Consider the following 21,962-nt stretch of genomic DNA (forward strand, 5'->3'; position numbering starts at 1 on the left):
TCTATGGGCACCATCTGTAGGAAAATAATATAATGAGTGATTACATGGTTCTGCCAATCTCACATGTGAAGTTAAAATTGGTCATTTTCACATCATTTTCATTTCTAACTACTTCATCAAATGGGGATATTAAGATATGGAAATTCTGGAGCTGGGATTGTGGCTCAGCGGTAGAGCGCTCGCCTAGCATAGGCAGGGCCTGGGTTCGATCCTCAGCACCACATAAAAATAAAGGTATTGTGTTGTGTCCATCTACACCTAAAAAATTAAAAAAAAGGTATTTTGTCCAATTACAACTAAAAAATATATTTTAAAAAAAGATATGGGAATTCTGGACATAGATTCTTTACTGACTCTAATCGTGGGCAGAATTCAGTTTATCATCTCTCACAATCCTGCATATTTGTTGTCCCCATTCCCAAAGTTTTTCCAAAGTGTTGAGGGCTATCTTGGAAATGAGCACTGTCTGGTGAGTTTCAAGAGTTCAGTGTGTAGACTTCCTAAAATCCTTTAGTCATTTCCAAGTATCAATTCACTTGCCCACTTTGGGATTGGAAAATACCTACCAATTTTATCTGCTGTAACCATATTGGCATGCTGTCCTGTCCAAGTGAATGCTGTTGCCAGTATAGGGCCTTTCTATCTGCAGGTCCATCAAAAGGCCCCAATTCTTCCATCTGAGTTCTCCCACACTGTCAGAGATTGCTCAGGTAGCTCCTGATGTCTTAATTATCTTTTATGTCTGTTAGTTTTCTCCATGCTCTTACATGTGCAATTATGTGGATATGTTCTGATAAAATCTATCTTTTAGATTTTCCCAGGGATCTTGATTTTGCTATCTGGTTATTTCACTTTCAACAACTGTGTTGCTGTTGCATCTTATTTGATGCCCTTTCCTTAAAACTTTAGTGTGAATTTTGAGTATTTGCTTTATTTGTCATTGCATTTGACTTTTAAAAATATGTTCCTCATCCCTACTGCTCTATACGTGTGTCTTTTTTCTCACATCTGATCCTTGTACCAGTCTCTTATCCTACATTAGTTATCCTCTTTGACTCTTACTTCTGTATTCCTTTGACTTCCTTTGTTTCACATCATTCAAACCTCCAATACCTATTTCATCCCTAATTTGGATTCCAGTCCTTGTCATTTATTTTAATTATTATGATAGACATTCACAAAGTCTCCCATTAAAAACAGAATAAACAAAATAATACTCCTAGACCAGTAGCTAATGTTTAAAAACAAATATGTTTGGGCATCTGGAAAAACTGACAAATGGTTAATATATCCTTTATTTATAGCTGTGAAACAAATTATATTCTCCATATTCCCTCCCCCAACTCTTAATATAAGAGAAACCACTTACATTGAGGTTGAAATAACAAACTTCTTCCATCCCATCCAGGGCTATGCCAGAAAACTGTAATATTAGGCCCAGCTAATGTTTATGAGTCTAGATTCTTCAGCTAAAGTCCAGATTGTATTTAAACTCAGTTCTTAATAGATCAAATGGTGTTAGACTAGCATGCCTTTTTAAATGAACAGAAGAGAGGGAGGGACAATGAGTGTATCTATGCTGTATTCTAGCTTACACTTTAGTTCTTATTTAAGTTTTTTCTGTGTCTTGATTCTCAATAATCTTTTTGTGATATTAGACCACTGATAAACCCAGGAATATTGGTTTTCATGAATCAAAATTTTAATGAGATGATGATAAAATTGGGAAATGTTCAATTGTATAAGTTAGGGGACCCAAGACAGTTTCAACATGAGCCTCAGTTGAAGCAATCCTAATACTCCTGTCATAGGAAATCAGCTCCAGAAACACATCTGCTCAAACTTCTGGCTCAGAGAGAGTTCCTATCTCATTGCATTCTATAGGGTAATAAGCATCTAAAAGGGAAGATAACAATATTGACTTGTGTATTTAATTATTTATTTCACAGGCTTTAATTATATTTATCCAGTGCTTTAATGTACATACAACTTCTTTGTTCAGAGATATGTTCTCTTTTTCAAAATCAATCATCCTCAAAGATCTCAAGGCAGCAAATCTTACGTACTGAGAAACATATATCAATTTGCTTTTCGCTTTTATAACAGTTTCTTCTACAGTTACCATAACGTTTGGTACAGCGCTCAGCATCAATTAAGGAACACGTGGCTAAAGTAAAAAAGAGAGTAACTGAAATTACTTATCTTTTATTTAAATTTATATATATAGTTCTTACTACAGAAAGTGCTATGTGTACATTGTACCAAGTTTAGAAACTGCCAAAAATACACTATAAATATTTTATAATGTTATATATGCAAAAATTGAAAGTAATTTTAATTAATACCCAATGAAAATTTTCATGCTCTATATTACTCTCAGCAAGATTCAGGACTTTTTCAGAGCTCCATTCTATTCAATTGTTATTATATTAACAATTTATATTCAATATTTTACCTATTTTTGGAAAATTAGGTCAAATCTAAGGTTTTAGTCTTTTTGAATTATGAAAAAACATGCATTCAAATTTTTGGGTGCTATATAATTAACATAGTTTTAACAGAGTTTGATCCTACAATTCTAATTTACACTGCCATGAACAATGTGTACAATATTTGCCCTAAATAAAAAAATTCATTGATAATAATGGTTTTTATTTCTTTGATTATTTACCTTAAATAGTTTCTTTCTTTATCTTAAATTGATTGTTCATATACTTCACTGATTATCTTGATTGGATAATTTTTCAAATGATTTTATTGGATCCATTATGGATAATAACTTTCTCATATTCATTACAAATTGTTCTTCATTGGTTATTGTTTTTCATATTTTAGAGGTAGTTGTAGACAATAACAATTTTGTTACATTGATAAATGGATATTTCTTTTCAAAAAAGTAAAAAAAATCTATAATTCTGACATTTAGAAATTCATAGAAAAAATTTCAGTTTTAATGTATTATTTCACCTTTATAGCAAGATGTTCTTACATAAATTCATATAATATTTTATTTATTATGCTATTTTTCTTTTTACATTAACTGCAATTTTCAGATATGTAGTTTGTTTCATTTTTCTTAAATAATTGTCCCCCACTATTTAATGAAAAAAAAAAAAAACAACCTTGCTACATGCTTTTAAATGACTTTCACTGTATTCTTAATTTTGTATGTGATGTTCTAGATTCTCACACACTCTAAATATTTTTTAGATATGTTAAGTTTTATGGATATCTATAGATCATTGCAACTTAGATAAGCTTAGATTAACTAAGGCATTATAGAAAAAAACATGCAATTTAGTCTATTTTATTTCTTTGATGTTTAAATTTTTAAAAGGAAGTAAACTTGCAAAACAGTGTCAAAACATAAATGATCAGCTAAGTGTTATTAAAAATCAATTGTTTAGGTGGAGAAATAGAACATCCCCAGCATGGCATTTGTGCTCCTTCATGGTCACCATCATATCCACTCCTTCCTTTCCAAAGCAAATTGTCTTTCCTTATACTATTTTGTTTAAATGTGCTTGTTTTAAAACTTTTTTGAATGCAACTGTATAACATCTATTTATTATTATTATTATTATTATATATTTCAATATGTTGTGTCTGGTTTCATTAGCTAAAAAATGTTGTTTTTGAGATTTGTCCATATTTTGCACTGTAATCCTTCCATTTTGATTAACAGTTAGCAGTCCTTTATACATATATATTTTATCCTTATCTACAATAAATATTTAGATAGTGTCCAGTTTTGGGATGTTCTTACAATTGACTCTTGACACACATGCTCATTTCTTTTGGGTATCTGGCTAAAGGAAGAATAGAAGGATAATGTGTCTGCATAGCTTCAAGTTTAGAAGAGAATGATACACATTTTTCCAAATCATTTGTTCTAATTTAAAACTTCTAACAGCATTATATATTAACTGCACACATTCTTAAACCTTACCAATGCTAGATATTTTTAATTTAATATTTCTGACATTTGTAAAGATACTTTATACAGCATACCTCATCTCATATTTCACAATGTTGTGTTCATTTTTCTGATTACTAAGGAAATATAACATCCTTTCTAATGTTAATTGATTTTTGTAGATCTAAATGTTTTAGAAATTGACCAGTCTTCTCCCATTTTTATTAGGTCATATTTTTATATTGATTTTAATGAATTCTTTATATATTATGTGTATGTATTCCTTGGCTGCTAAATACATTACACATAGATTTCCCAGTATAGAGCTTGTCTTTTTACTCAATGATGTTTTTGATTTTTAAAATTGCCTTATTTTAATATAGTCAATGCTATCATTTCATATTGATTAAAAAGTATTACACCTGGCATGTTCAAATCATCTCCTCTTTTTAACTTGTATAATTTGCTGTTTTGTGTTTGTGATTTCATTTATAGTAATTTTGGAATCAGTTTTTGGCTATGGTAAGAGAAAGTTGTTAAATTCCTTTCTTTACCTTATGTGGTAATATAAAGAAATAAATCCTTTTCCTTGAAACATTCATTTGTCAGATTGGTTTCTGCCTTGCCATCTTCATCATTAATAGAAGTTTTATGGTTTATGTAGATCTTTTTTATGGATTCTCTGTTCTGTTTCATTAATTTTTCTTTTCAATATATCATTGCATTGTTGAATAAGTCCTCCCATCTAAGTCTTAGGACAAGAATTTATAAATTATTATCTAGTGTTTAATTTTTTCATACAAATTTAAAATTACTACTCCAGATTTCACAAAATAAAACAAATATCAACTTTTAGGATAAGATTAAGATTTCATTAACTCTATGTATCATATTGAAAAATACCAACAACTTTCCAGCAATGTATCCTCTAATCCACTAACATGCATATCCTTCCATGAACTTAGATCTTCTTTAATTTCGTGATAATACTTTTTAGCTCACTGTGTAGAGGTTTTTAAATCTTTCTTTGGATTATTTACTTGTAACTAGTATTTTTAATAAGATTCTAAATGATATTGAATTTATAATGTGATTTTCTTCTAAGTACTATTATATAGAAATTGATTATATATTGATTTTTATCAAATTTTCTAACTCATTCATTATTTTATCAGAGGATCCCTTTGCTTTCTCTAGATATAATCAAAGAAGTGAATAATGATGATTTTTTCTGTTCAAAACTTTAAAAATGCATTTTTTTCTTAAGCACTAAATAGAACTCTATTATCATGTGTATTGGTATTAAAGATGGATGGTACTCTTATTTATAATCTCAAATGGAAATTTTTAATTACTTGGTAGGAAATTTATTAGATAGTATTTTTAGTATTGTTAAGCCTCATTAGGTGCAGGATCTTAATTATATATTTCATTAAATTATGGGGATTTTAAAAAATAGTAATTTTACCGAAATCATTTTTATATATTGATTAAATCATACTCCTTTTCTAATATGTTCATGTGGTAATATTGATTTTAGAGAGCTATATCAATCTTACAATCCAGGAATTCAAGCAAATTTGTTAAATAATCAGATTTTGATGCTAGGTTTTACTTTTCTTCAGGATTTCTGTACCTAAAGTCATGAATGAGATTTGCCTTTAATTTTCTCTTTTAACCCATTTAGGCCTCAAGTTTTAAATTCTGCAAATATTTAAATGAAACTGACAAAGCCATATTAAAATAGGTTGGAAATAATAATTTAGAGTTTATTATAAAATTAATTATCATTAATAACATTATGATGGCATTAATAATATTTAAATGTATATATTATCAGTAGTAATTCACATGTTACTTTTATAAACTAATAGAACTCTAAAAAAATGTTTTCAAAGTTACCATAATTGATATATTTGTTGGTCAATGTAAATTTTTCAGATATTCCAAAAATAGGATGATGGGACATAAATGGTTAAAGTCCTTAGTTTTAAATGAGGGATTTTTTTGAGGGGATTTTTCCCCCTAGGAATTATACACTATTTACAATTTTAATGTATTATTATGAAGTTGCTCATAATATTTTTACATGATAATCTTGATGCCTGTAGCATCTGTTATATCTGTTTTGTGTTAAGTCTTTTAAAATCTAGTGTATATGTTATATTACATCAACATCACAATTTAGATGCAAAATTTTTATCAGAAAATCTGATATTAGATTGAAAATTGTATTAAATCTGTATTAAATCTCTGTAATATATAGCTGGAAAACTGGATTCACATAACAGGTTCTTTCAAACATGCTTAAATATCTTTAAGTCTTGTAAATTTTAAAATGTGATTTTAAACACCTAAATTTAGGTGTTTCATACTAAATTGAAAAACATCTTTATCAAATATGATGGAACCAAATATATTATTAGGCCTTGGCTAAAAATAATCTGCCCACATGATTAAATTTTAATTGTTTCAGGGCTACTTAATAAAAGTAGTAGAGATGAAAACTACATTCTGGAATATGTTGTCAGAAAAAATATTGGTATATGACTATCAAGATCAATCAAAGGAAAAATCCTATGACCTAGACTTATGGAGGGTGGGAAGCATATGCTGTAACAAACTTATTTTACTATCACCTATAGCTAATATCATGCAATGATTATGCATGTATTTATTGTAATATTTTTATAGCCTTAATGCTCATAATATCTCAGTATAATGGCCCTGCACTGTCTAAATAGGTAGCCACTGGCTTCTTATGGCTCTCAAGTACTTTAAATGTGGGAATGTAACTAAGGAAGTACATTTTAATTTTTTAATTTTAATTTTAAACATACAGATACAACTATATAAATTTTCTTATAACATCATGTCACATCATTCAATGAGCTTTGAGTTATCTCACTTAAATTACAACTTAGTTTGAATCATTTTCTAATATCCTTTGATGTTTATTTTTCAAATTAAAGATCTGTTAATCTTCATGTTTAAATTTTCTATATTTTATATCTGTGATAGTATTTGTTTTTCTCTTTTCTTTGTAGTTAAGATGTATTATCATCTTCCAATATTAACATCACAGAGTTTTCTACTTTCAACTTTTTAATAGAAGTTTTCTTTTTATTTATAAAGTAAGCAAATTTTCTTGGTGATTAACTCCCCTAGATTTAAAACTTCGTAAATCTTAAAGTATCAGAATCAATAATCTCTTCCTGGCAACATTTCATCATCAATGAATTTATCTTCTTCACCGTTCTCAACTCAGCCTCCTATTCACCATGCAATATATCACAGTCACCAAGGTCACTGTGATTCTCCTTTTGAGATCCCTGGCCTGTGTAACATGCCTAAAGAACAGCCTACCTTGAACACCTTGTATTCATTCTCTACTATTTCCTCTTATCTCTGTTTTTTTTTAATCTATGCTCCTATTCCTCCTGCCATATTTCTTGAAATATTTCAGTATGATAAGCAATGTAGGAAATTCTTTGCTTATGTTACTTATTTTACTCTTTGCAAAAACCTTAGAAAATTAATTATATTATCATTCATTGTATGATAAAAACCTGCAACTTCCTTGTCAGCCACATGGAGACACTGGGCCTTAATATGAATCCTGATCTATGTGATGGCAGGCTTGCTCTCTCAGCCATAATGGTGTGCTGCCTTCACTCACTCTGTGGATTCTGTTTATTTGTACCCTACTTAAAAGACTGCTGATTCCTGCATGTTTCAAGCACTATCAGTGTTCATCTGCATCGGTTTTCCACAACTGGTTTGACATGGTATTACCTTGATTAGACCAAACCCTGTTCTTACTGCTTCATAAAGCATCCAGTTAAATTGAACATTTTTTTGTTGCTTTTTTTTTTAATAACTTTTAGGTTTTACCAATAGCCAAACCATATCCTAGTGCAACTTATGTGTTCTGTTTTGTGAATTCCTTCAAAACGCTCCATTCTGATACCTTGCATTACTCCACCTGTTTTCTTGGTTAGTCAAAGGTCAAATATAGAATCTTTCTTTCATTCTAGTATATGTTATAACTTGGTACCTGCTAGATGATCCAGAAGTAATGTAAATTCTGTGGTCACTGTTCTTATACCAAGTATCTTCAAAGCCCTAAAGCTTACTACAGTGCACAGCAAATGTAGAGTCTGATGATGTATCTACTATACATCTGAGGTACAGATTTCTTGCTGTATGTATGACCTTGCTGTTTTTGACCAAATTATTTAGTGAATTTTTTTAAACCTTAGTATCACTATAGAAAGCATTAGGATGAAATATAAAGAAGAAATATGCCGCAATCCAAAAAACCTGCATTTGTATTTCACATCAGATACATGGTAGTGTATATATGTGTGACCCTGAAAATTTTTGTCCTTTGATGTTATTCACCTCTTTTATAAAAGAGGCAGTAATATTCATCTCAGTGTTATTGAGAGGGTCAGATTAGATGTCTACATGAAAATTATAGAATATAAAAATATTCAATGGTTTTTGCCATGTATGCACTAATCATATTTATCTTCTGCCTTTCTTCTCATTTTCCAATGTCTAACACTAGTGTCTTACTCCGAATTTCAAAACTGTTCATTAGAGATTTCTGGACATTTCCCTAAACTTCCACCATTAATGTTGTTTCACCATTCTTTTTATTTAGATAATATTTATATGTTTCTAAATAAGAATAATTCATTGATTTATCTATGTTTATTTGACTCAATGTAAGTATGCTAGAGAATTACAGTAAATTGTATGGCTGTTCTTAGTGTCTGGTATTGTGTGCATTGAAACACGAGTTAATCTACCTTAGATGGTCATTGATTGACACATTAGCACCGTGAGCTTTGATGACTTTCCTCATTTTATTTGAAATCCTACTTCCTCAGGCCACATGCAGTATTAACTATAACAACAGCAACAATGATAGTAAATAATGGCACCTAAACTGGTTAGACCAATTTTTAGTGTGTAGAGCGACTTTCCAATACATTATTTCACTAAATCATAACTTAAGTCTATTGAGCAACAGGTATAAAATTATATATCAGTTTTTAAATTTAAAAAACAGAATTTATTACTGGCCATGCTTAAAATTTCTTCACCTTCTTTCTATGATGCCAACATTGCAGTTAAATTATCTGTGTGACAATGTTCACGGACGTATTTCATAATGAGCTATTCATAAAATTGAGATCTGAATTTGAATCCAGTTTTCTTTATCACGTATGATGCAACTTTTGAACTTCCAACTTTTGTAGGTTCATATTAGAATATGTATGAGTATAAATTTATATCTCAATTTTTAGAGAGACCACATTGCCTCAGAGGCTCCATTTATTTTTATTAGAGTCTTTACTAGTGCATTTACTAATTTGACAGTGATATTTGAGGTACTACCTCTTTATTTGCCCTATCATTCCTACTGTATTTCATTACCTATCATATTCTGGGACTGTATCTTCTATTATTTTATAAATTCTGTTGTTGATATCTCAAGATATAAATACAGCTGTTTTGGCTCCATCAATCTTTCCTGGGGACTAATTACTTCTGAATCTTATGTATAAATTTAACAAATTATGGTTTTCTTAGTAATTTAAATATCTAAAAGGAAATATCAAGATCTGGAAAAGATGAAGGCTCTCTCCCTCATCATTCATCTCATTTTATATGCACATTCACTTAGAAAATGAAGTAGATAAAATACACTGGTACAATAATGTTTTAAATGAGGAATCAAGATTCAGCACACTCAAAACACTCAGTTGGCAATATTAAGAACCTACATTTTCCAATTAATAATCTATTATTTATATTTCTATCTAGAAGTTATATGTTACAAATATTCCAGAAATATTTATTTTACCTTGTAAAATGAAGGTCATGTAACACAGAAAATGAAGAAGGCAGTAAACAATCTTCATTCTGTAGAAAACAGAAGATAAAAAACTTGGCAACAAAACCTACAGTGCTTTTTAAAAAGCAAAGAGGCATTTACTATTTATAGTTTTCTAATGAAAAAAACACTGTTTTTGTCCGGAAATTGCTTTCAATTTGTGTACTTTTTAATGCTCCAATGACTAGTGCTGTGGGTAGAACTACTCAAACTTAAAACCCTTGAAAACAACTGGATCTCAGAGAGGAAGCTCTGTGTGGATGTTACCCGCAAATGTAGCAGCTTCTTATCAGAGTTAATTGAAAAAGCATCAGCCCAAAGGGGCACACATAGAGTGGGTATCAAGAAAGTGGTGATTTTTCCATTTCGTCTATAAAAGGATTGAATGTTCTTTGTTAAACATGGATTACTTTAAAATGTATTTAAGTCACTAATCTGATGTGCCAATTTATCAACATGTTCATTATCCAAAATTCTTAATTGTGTCATCATCCCATTAATTCACCCCAAATTAGTCATTTACAGAGGCCAAACACTGAGCCTCAACTCATCACTAGTTTTATTATTTCCCCTTTTTTTAGATTCCTTCTAATTATTCATGAATTCTCTTTTTTTAGAGTTTTCATTAATTTAAATATTTTTAACATAGCAATTAATGCACACAATAAAGAATGAAAAGAGACAAATTTCAATGAATTGAAGTAATTTTTCACTTTAATTTCCCTATAGACAGGGCTCTAGATGTTACTCACCTCAGAATTAGGACTTCTCTGAGATGTTGTATACACAATACATCTCTTGGTTTCTTAAATTTAAATTCAAATTGCTTAAACTATTTCTTGTGCTGACCTCAAATATTTGAAATTTATATTAATGACTGAAAATTTCTGTAGCTCATCTTTATACATTTAAATACTGGTGTTTTTCTCACACCAACTTTGGTTACAATATTAACTATTTCCCATGTAAAATGAAGATACTAGCTCTCTTGCCTTTCACTCCAGCATTTCTCCACCATTTTCACAATTCATTCACTTTTTACAAATTTTTCTTATATCTTGGATAATATTATCTGTATAATCAGAATTGAAGCACCTACATTTTTAAAAGATTTTAAGACAATAAGCAATACAGATTGTATTGCCTTATTTCATCTGTGTAACATAACAACACCTGTGCTAATCAAAGAAAAATGGTCTTGGTTTCCAGGTCAAAGGATTATTTATTATTATTATTATTGCTATTATATATTTTATTATTATTTTATTTTCACCTTCATTTTCTCTTAAAAGTTTTAAATTTTTTTCTTCAATTTGCATAATGTTTGATTATGATATTATTAAAAAGTTGTAATCATTTTTCTTGATGTGTGGATTAAAATATATATTAATAAGCCCTATCTTCAAATTTATTTTAGTATGGTTTTCTTATCCTGGGTATCCTAGGGTTACTTCATTATAATGGACTTTTATGAACCCACACTTTACTCTTGATCTAAATCTATTGTCTGTGTCTGATGTCCTCTTTTTGTGTTTTTCTCCAGCCAGTTAAGTTTTTGCAAAAGATTAAAAAAATGTATATATGAGAATTTCCTTGCTCAAAAATATTTTTATACCTTTATTTATTTATTTGGACATAAAACCTATGCTTAAGGTCATGTTCATTCAAAACATCCAGTCTCCTTCAATTTTTTTTTTTTTTTTGTACAGAGGATTGAATCCAAGGGTGCTTAACCACTGAGCCTCATCCCCAGCCATATATATAAAAAATTTTATTTAGAGATAGTGTCTCTCTGAGATGCTTAGGGCCTCTCTAAGTGGCTGAAGCTAGCTTTGCCCTTGAAATCTTCCTGCCTCAGCCTCCCAAGACACTGTGTTTATAGGTGGGGGGGGACACTGCATTTAGTACATATGGTCTTCTTGATGAGAAATCTAAGGCTAGTGCAGCCTTATTTACATTATTTTCTTTTCTCTCTTGATACTTTTATAATATTCTTATTATGATACAGAACTCCAAATTTTATGATTTACACATTTTCTGGTGTGAATTTCTGTTTTATATGTTATCTGTCTGAAATCAATGAGCTTGTATCTTTCTTCAGATCTGGAAAATGTTTTATTTCTGTACTTTCTTTTCTCTGACTCATTCCCTTTCTCCTTGTTAGTTTTCACTTTGAGGGGACTTCTTTTACTAAAATATTGAAATCTTTCTCTATAATTTTATTTTCTCTCTCTTTTCCTGATTTCAATTAAATCTTTCACTTTTATTTTCAACCTTTATTTGTGGGTATGTGGCACTTCTGGGCATTGAACTAAGAGCCTGTCACATGCTAGATAAGTGCTCTACAACTGAGCTACTTCACCAGCTCTCTGATTTTCCTTATGTGATAGAGCAGTGTTCTTATTTTATAGATGAAAAGTCTTATTGAATTCTTCTGTAAGTACATTTTAGATAGGTTTCTTTCTATTTGTTTTATTAAACTCTGGTATTTTCCTTGAACAAGCTCTATTTTTTCAAATTTGAGTGTCGTATTTGTTGTTATGATCTTAGATATTAGTGCTGCTATTTTCACATATACATTGGATAATCAATGGTTGCAATATGAAGAACTGCATATATTTTGGGATTTCCGTGGCTGTTGTACTAATCTTTTCACTTGAAATGCCTTTCTACTATTAAATTCTCATGGTATGATCTATGAATATAGGAAGAATCGACGTCTTCTATATAAGTTAAATATTTTAGGACTTTCACTATCTTCAAGAAGAAATCTAGGTATCCCTCAAGCCCCTGCAAACATTTCTACATCAGAAATCTTAATTCTTTTCACATGGTTTTACTTGTTCAATTAGCTGTGATTTTATTGAAATGAAACTAAAAATTTCATGAGAAAGGAACTGTATCTGTCTTGTTTTACAGTGAAATCCCATTATGTAGGAATATTTTTTATTAAAATAAGATTTCCTAAGTGGAGATATAATTCATTTGGATTTTTCTGGCATTTTTTGTAAGAGTAAACTGATTATATATGCACACTAGATATTATATTTTGTAGAATATATTTTTATTAAATATGTATGTCAACATCAGTTTCTAAACTCTAAGTTCTGTTTCATTGATCTAAATCTTTCTCCTTTAGGTCAATACCAAATATGTTGATTATTGTAATTATAGTAAAATCTGAAATCAGATACTGTAAGTTTTACAACTTGGCTCTAAAATCTTCAAATTATCATGTGTATTTTAGGTCTTATTATTAGGGAACAGACAGATGAAGATGGTGGAAAAATGAGGTTAAGAAAATCATTCTATAAAATGAGCCTACTGTGCTGAACCCCGTAGCCTTTCTTTTCCCAGAAGCAATTTATCTTGCAGGCCTGCCTGGCCTAAGTGCACAGGATATGTCACATTCCTCAGCAAACTACCTGTTCAGTGCAGGAGAAATGCTAGCCCAAATTAATGTTAATAAGAGCAAAGCAAGTTAGCCTGAAGGAGGAGAATTTTGTGATCACATCCTGAAACTCAGAGAGCTAAGGTTAATTCCTCCTAATTATAAAATCTGTAGTAATTGGTTAAGAATCCAATCAGAACCTGTCCTCATGGGCCATGGTGACTAGAGTCTCAATAACAAGAATTGCTGTCTCAGAATTTGCCATGTCAGGGCTGGGGATGTGGCTCAAGCGGTAGCGCACTCACCTGGCATGAGTGGGGTGCTGGGTTCAATCCTCAGCACTACATAAAAAAAATAAAATAAAGATGTTGTTTCCACCGAAAACTAAAAAAATAAATATTAAATCAATCTCTCTCTCTGTCTCTCTCTCTCTTAAAAAAAAAAGAAAAGAAAAGAAAAGAAATTGCCATGTCATACCCATTTTTAGGTTCAAGGTGTTAGAGTAAAAAATTCTTTCAGAAAAGACCATAAGGGCACCCTACTTGCACAGAGGTGCCTAGCATTGTTTCATAGCACTCAGTCTCCCAAACACTCAATGGCTGCTATAGCCAAGGTCCCTGAATATTTGGCTACTGCTCAAGATGGTAGCAAACCTTGGTAGCAACCATATGTTGCAGGATTTGTAGGAATTTGTAGATGCTAGAATTAGGGTGTCATCATCCTTTCAAAGAAAGGTCTGGGAGGCCAAGCATAGTATCTCAGAGCCATAGTTCCTTCAGGAAGACCTTGAAAGTACAATGAGTGGAGATGTGAGAAGCAAGCCAAAGCTGCATTGGAGACCCCCAAGATTAAAAAATGTCAGTAACCTAAGTGTCTGCCAAGGAAAGCCAAAGGAAACAAGCAGGAACAAGTCAACAGATAGTTCAGTAGGCTGCAACGAGTAAAGCCATAAGGGCAGATCTGCACAAGTCCTTTAGAGAGAATATTGAGATGTCATGTGCCCCAGATACTAGATATGAAGCTATAGGACTTGTCTGCTCAATTGTATTTCAGTATTGCTTCAGTTTTATCCCTTCTATCTCCCTATTTCTTCACATGAAAATGTATATAGGAAATACATAACTTGCTTTTGATTTCTACAGGAGTTCTTGTTGAGTTTTCTTTGAGTCTCAGAGGAACATTTGGACTTGGACTTTTAGGTAATCCTGAAACTACAGGACTTTTGAAAGTGGACAAAGTGTAGCTTGCATTGTTATATGAGCATAAGCTTTTGGGGGCCAAGGGCAGATGTTATGGTTTAAATCTGAGATGTTCTTTCAAAAGCTTATGTGTAAATTAATCCAAAAGTTTTTAAAGGTGAAATTATTGGATTATGAGATCTGCAATTTAATCAGCATGCTAATCTGATAGGGATTAACTGGATGGTGACTGTGGGCAGATAGGGTGTACCTGGAGGATGTGGGTCATTGGGGGATCTGTCTTTGAGGTTTATATTTTGTCCTTGTTGAGAAGAGCTCTCTCTTTCCTTCCTGGTGCCATTTTCCCAGCTGATTTTCTACATCACACACTTTCACTATGATATTCTGCCTCACTTCAAGCCCAGAGGAAGGGAGCCAACCATTGATGGACTGAGATCTCTGAAACCACAAGACCCAAATAGATACTTCCTCCTTTATGTTGTTCATATCCAGTCTTTTGGTCACAGCAGTAAAAATGCTGACTAAAACAAAGGACACAACAAGTTCACAGTGTAGATTTTCTACTGTTGAAATAAACTCAACAAAAAGATAGCACACCTTACTACAAACACAAAATAATGAGACTAGATCTTAAGCTATACTTTAATACAAAGAATAGAAGAAACAAATACCTGAACTAATCACCAGGCCCCAAGTAGAAAAAGATAGGCATGGGCCCCCATGTCCCAACTATGGATATTCACTGTTACAGAAAAAAACAGAGAATTAACACAAAGACTATGGCAACTACACTTCCAAGGTCATCTCAATCTAGAACATTCTAGGACAATTTGGCACATGAAGGCTGTGCCTTAAAAAGGCCCACACATGAGATTGGAAAAGAAATACCTACAAATAGATGTGTAAAACCTGTTATTGTTTATGAGATGTCTTTCATATCTCATGTGTAAAGAATTTAACACATGAAATGATTGGGTCTTGAGAGTATTAACCAAGTTAGTGCAGTAATCCCTTGATAAGGATTAACTATATGGCGACTGTGGGCATAAAGGGTATGGTTGGAGGAGGTGAGTAATTGGGAGCATGCCTTTGGGTATGTTTTGTGAGCTGAACTTAGACTCTCTCTGCTTCCTGGTACCATATTCCCAAATGCTTTCCTCTGTCACACCCTTCCACCATGATGTTCTGCCTCACCCTGAGCTCCAGGGAATGGACTCAGCCACATATAGACTGAGGCCTTTGAAACTGTGAACCTTCAAATAAATTTTTCTATATTAAAATTTTTCTTGTTCGATCTTTTGTTCACATACACAAATGAGTGGGCTAAAACAAAACCCAACACAGAAATATACGAAATATGGCAAAAAACCCCAACAACTTCTAAAGTTCACAATTAACTAGCAATGGACACCAAAGATATTGAAATGGATGAAATGTCAGGTAAAGAGTTCAATAGAAACATAATACAAATGATAAATTAATCCCAAGAGAATGCAGAAAAACAACTACATGAATTGAGGAAATCAATACAGGATATAAATGAGAAATTCAGAAGGGAGACAGAAATATTGAAAAAAATCAAACAGAAATTTTGAAATGAAAGACACAATAAATCAAATAAAAAATTATAAGAGGTTATGAGGGGAAAGGGGGAGGGGAGAAAAAGGGGAGAGAATTGAACAACAGCAGAGGAGATAGAGAGGGAAGATGGGAGGGGTGGGGAGGGGAGGGGGGATAGTAGGGGATAGGAAAGGTAGCAGAATACAACAGTCACTAATATGCCATTATGTAATAATGTGAGTATGTAACAGTTGTGATTCTGCAATCTGTATTTGGGGTAAAAATGGGAGTTCAAAACCCAATTGAGTCTAATGTATGAAAGATGATATATTATGAGCTCTGTAATGTTTTGAACAATCAATAAAAAATTAAAATTAAATAAAAATTAAGAACCGGAAAAAAAGTCTCCTCAGTAGAGTAGAATATGCTGAAGACAGAATTTCAGAGCTAGAAGATGAAGAGGACAGCCTTGAACATTCAGACAACATTAAAGAAAAGAAAATAAGTAACTATGATCAGAATGTACAAGAACTCTGGCACAACATTAAGAGATCAAATTCAAGAATCACTGGAATTGAGGGGTTGAGATGTGCAGGCTAAGGCAAGTGATAACCCCTTTGTAAACATAATAACAGAAAAATTTCCAGACATTGAGAATAAGATGAATAACATTCACATACAAGAGGCATTCAGAAGTTCAAATAAACAAGATAAAAATAATACTCTTCATGATACATTCTAATTACAATGCCTAACAGACAGAAAAAGGATAGAATTTTAAAAGCCTCTAAGAGAAAAAATGTCAGGTCATATTTTGAAGTTAGCCTATCAGATGTATTTCTGATTTCTCTGTTCCAATTCTAAAAGTCAGAAGCTTTGAATGATAAATTCCAATTCCTTAAAGAAAATAAGTATCAATCAAGACTACTATATCCAGCAAAGATATCATTCCAAATGAAAATGAAAATAAAATTCTTTTAAAATAAGCAGATACTAAAAGAACTTATGAGAAATAAATCCTTACTACAGAATTTACTTATTACAGAATTTACAAAATACTCTACACAGAAGAAATCAAAAACAAACCCCAGAGATCACAAATAAACAAATCTCATTTGAAGAGTAGCTAAGTAACTGAGAAACAGGGCCAAATGAAATATTATAAATAAATAAAAGTGGTAAGAATTAATAAACATCACTTTGTAATAACATTGAATGCAAATGGTCTCAAATCTCCAATTAAAAGACAGGCTAGCAGACTCCATGAAATAACAAGACTCTACTATATGTTGTTTGCAAGAGACAGACTTTACAGGCAAAGAGAGTCACAAACTGAAGGTGAAAGGATGGAAATTGATAAACAATGTGAATGAAACTCAAAAGCAAGCAGGGATAACTCACCTCATATCGGATGAAGCAGACCTCAGACCAAAATTAATCATAAGAGATACAAATTATTACATTATACTGATAAAAAGAAGATATAACAATAATAAATACTTATATCCCAAATGTGGGTGCAACTACTTACATAAAAGAGACACTACTAAAATTCAAATCTCAGATAGACCGGAGTACAATAATACTAGGTGATTTCAACATTCTGTCACCATTAGAAAGATCATCCAAACATAAACTAGGTAAAGATGCTTTGAAGCTGATAAATAATACAAATCAAATGAACTTAATAGGCATCTGTAGAATTTCTCATCCAGCAACAGCTGGATACTCTTTCTTCTAGGCAGCTCATTGAATCTTCTTCTAAATAGACCATATTTTAGGCCACAAAGCAACTCTTATCAAATGGGAAAAAATGATATAATTCTTTGAATCTAATCAAATCATAATGATATAAAATGTTTTTAGAAATCAACATGGAAAAACTCTACAGAAATTATATAAACACAAGGAATTTAAAAATACACTTTTGAATTATGAATAGGTGATACAAAATAAAGGGGGGAAATGTAAAATTCTTAGACTCAAATGAGAATGGGAGTACAACATATCAGAATTTTTGGAACACTATGAAGGCAGTTCTAAGATGAAAGTTTAAAGCTCTGACTGTCCACATAAGAAAATCAGATCCTGACTGAACAACCTAATGATGCACCTCAAAGTCCTTGAAAAACCAGAACAAACCAATTCCAAAGCCAGTAGAAGGAAGGAAATACTTGAGATCAAAGCTGAAATCAATGAAATTCAGAATAAAAAAAATATAAAGGATTGATAAAACAAAGACTTGTTTCTTTGAAAAGATAATCAGGATTGAGAATCCCTTAGACAAACTAGCTAAAAAGAGAAAAATTCAAATTAATAAATATTAGAGATTGAAAACAGAAGTCACCACAGACATCACAGAGATCTGGTAGATTATTAAGGACTATTATAAAAATTTATACTCCAATAGTTTGGGAAACCTAGAAGAAATGGATATATTTCTAGACAAATACCATCTGCCAAAACTGAATCAAGGAGAACATAGAAAATTGAACAGACCAATAACTAGCATTGAGATAGAAGCAGTAATCAAAAGACTTCCAACAAAGAAAAGTTCAGGATCAGATAGATTCTCAGCTGAATCCTACTAATCCTTTAAAGGAGAACTATTTCCAGTACTACACAAATTATTCCATGAGATACAAAGGTATGAAACACTTTTTGTGGGGGGAGGGTGGTACTGGGGATTGAACCCAGGGCCTTATGCATGCAAGGCAAGCACTCTACCAACTGAGCTATATCTTCAGTCTCATAGTATGGAACACTTCTGAACTCATTCTATGAAGCCAATCTCACACTCATATCAAAACCAGATAAAGACGCATGAAGAAAAGGAAATTAGAGACCAATATCCCTGATGAAACTATTGTCAATATCCCTGATGAAATCTTTCAATTCAGGTGAGTCTTGAGATGCCTGCAACCCAGGTCCCTTACTTGAATGAAAATTTCATCTGATATTAGGAGATAGGGACATGACATTAAACTGCTTATGGAAACTTCCTGCATAGTATTTATATTATTGTAAAGGCTCACACCTATTAGTTGTGAGTAATTTGTTAGTAGATATGGATAACTAATGCACTATCCTAGTCTACATTCTCTGTTAGATGGTATGTTCACAATATATACAATCACTGAAAATTTCTCTAATATTGAAATGATTATGTGGTTGATTTTAAGCTTTCCTCTTGTTACTTGTTTTCTATTTATTTCCTTTGCCTTAATTCCTTTTTCCTGTCTATGAATTATTTTGTGACAGCAGTTTCTCTACCCACCAGATAAACATGCAGTTCTCGTTTTATGGTTTACACATCTTTAGCTTTCACGTGTAATGTAGGAAATTTAAAACCTATATTTCCTCCTTCTCATTCTTTGAGCTATGGTTGTCATTCATACACTCTGCAGTGCTACAAACCACATAATATATTATTAATTTTGCTTTAAGTAACTAATTATAAAAAATTAAGAAAAGCATTTTTAATTTTTTGTAGTTGTAGATGGATATAATGCCTTTATTTATTTATTTATTTATTTGTATGTGATGCTAAGGATCAAACTCAGTGCCACTCATGCTAGGCAAGCATTCTGCCATTGATCTATCCCTGAAATGATCTCATCTATTTTTACCCACAAATTTATCAATTCTAACTCAATTTGTTTATTTGTGTGAATCCAAATTTCTACCTTATGAATTTTTCCTGGACTAGTTTTGTTTAATATTTCTTTAAGAAATGATGAGTGAAGGTTTTAAGATGGCAGGCTAGAGGGAGGCTGCATTCTGTGTCCCTCCATGACCTCAGATTCTAGTAGTGGGAATACTATTTTTCTGTGAGTTATTAGAGGATTCCCAACAGCTGCTCCTACAAAGGTCTCCAGGCCTCAGTGTCAGCACAGGACACAGAATTAGTGCAGGACTCCTGGCTATTGTTTCCAAGCAGGACCACCAGCATCAGAGCCAGCACAGGACCCCTGGCCACCCACTCATGCAGGAATTTCAGCCACCACTCCCATACATGATACCTGGCCACTGCCCACACATAGGACTTCTGGCCACCACTCCTGGGTGGATCCCTATCTACCAATGTGGGGCTCCCCTGGTTGCCTCCATCTTGGGACACTGCAACCATTACTATAGTCCCCAATGCTAGCCTGCACCTGGGGACACAGGACAGGGACTGCAGATAGCAGACAGCCACAACACTGCATGCCACACAGAGCTGCATCTCTGAACATGCTGCCCAGTACCACCACCCGGACCTACTGGACCTGACATCCCATCACTGAAAGCAGCTGCCTCCATCTTGGGACACCTTTGTTACCATCTTTAATTAGGGCAACTCCCAGCTAGGGACATTAGCTGGAGACTAGAAGCAATATCAAGATACCCATAGTCCCCAACTCTCCCCTACCCCACATCCACTAAACTGGCACAGTTCTTGAAGCTACACAGCTGGTCTATAGCTCAGAAAGCCTGGCCATAAACTGATCAATACAAAACACCTTTCTGCAAAGGGTCTGAAGCCCCCAGAGTGCAGCCCACAGGACCTCCAGTCAGAGGTTCCTGAATGGAAGAGGATGAGTGAGATACAGTTTAGAGACAAAATTAGATACCAGGAATTATGAGGTCTACAGGTGATATAAGACCAGGAGCCCACATCACACAGGCAGGCCCCAAAGGAGATCCTTGGGGTGCACTCTCCCATCAGGGACAGACAAGTGTTATGCCCCACCTTCAAGGACTCTGCCCCCATGACCAACCCTCCCACCCTAATAACATTCTCCATCCTGAGGGTGGAGATACCAGCAAACAACAGATAACCCCACCTGCTGGATGAGAGGGAAACAGGAAAGATACTGAACTCCAACAAAAACAATCTTTGTATAATACTTCAAGATTTTTTTCTTCTTCTTTTTCTTTTCTCTCTCTCTCTCTCTCCTCCTGCCCTCACATCCCCAAGTACTTCCACAAGGAGATAGAGGTTCTGAAAACAAAAATAAAAACAAACAAACTAACAACAACAACTGCCGCAGTCTGGCTGGGCACAATTCAGGAGCCACTTGTTAAAAGAAATGAACTTTATTTTTAGAACACACACACCAAACCACACAGCTCCTCAGTAATAACCTTCAGAGCCCAACTGCCACCACCGGCTTCCCACAAGCCTCTCCACCTCCCCCACTCCTCCTGCTCTTGAGGCTGATTGGCTGGGTCGCGTGGCCAGAGCCAAAAACAGTCCTCCAATGAGCAGCTCTGTGGTCTGAAAGGGCGGGGAAACAGCCCAATGAGCAAGAAAACTTTACAAGGACATGGAGGTTTACAAGGTCAATTATCTAAGGTAATACAAGGAGCTAATGAATCTTACACTGAATTTGTAGATAGGCTTCTTCAAACAGCTACCAGAGTTTTTGGGAATACAGAACAAGCAATGCCATTAATAAAACAACTGGCTTATGAGCAAGTGAATCATTGGTGCAGAGAAGTTATTAGACCATGGAAACATGAAGATTTAAACAAATATATTAAATTATGTAGAGACCTTAACAAACAAGAGCAAGTTGTGGCAGCTGCAGTAAAACAGGCTTTAGATGCCAGAGACATTAATGAACAAGGGCAAGTCGTGGCAGCTGCAGTAAAACAGGCTTTAGATGCCAGGCCAAGAACATGCTACAATTGTGAACAAACAGGACATTTTAAAAGGAATTGCCCCATAGGAGGAGGGTTTAACAAAACTAGGTATCAAAGGAGTAGAATACCGGGTGTTTGCCCACGATGCCATAGAGGGAGACATTGGGCTAATGAATGCTGTTCTCAAACCACCATAGAGGGTACTCCATTATCAAAAAATGAACAAGGACCAGGTGTTTATCCACAATATCATGGAGAAAGGCATCGGGCTCCATTGCCAAAAAATGGACAAGGGGGCCCAATGCTCCAGGGCCCCAAACCACAAATATACGGAGCACTGGAGGAACCCAGCAACCCCAT

General features: G+C 33.2%; 1 protein-coding gene across 1 annotated transcript; it reads right to left on the minus strand.

The window, feature by feature from the left end:
* Positions 1-2,024: 2,024 nt before the first annotated feature.
* On the minus strand, positions 2,025-9,852 carry DEFB114 (defensin beta 114; the record flags this gene model as incomplete). The annotated part of the gene is made up of 2 exons (XM_081296432.1): positions 2,025-2,167; positions 9,795-9,852. 2 exons carry the CDS (start codon positions 9,850-9,852, stop codon positions 2,025-2,027), a joined length of 201 nt encoding a protein of 66 aa, XP_081152558.1.
* Between the last annotated feature and the right edge of the window lie 12,110 nt (positions 9,853-21,962).

The sequence above is a fragment of the Spermophilus citellus genome, assembly GCF_964194105.1.
Source record: "Spermophilus citellus genome assembly, chromosome: 5".
Taxonomy (NCBI): Eukaryota; Metazoa; Chordata; class Mammalia; order Rodentia; family Sciuridae; genus Spermophilus; species Spermophilus citellus.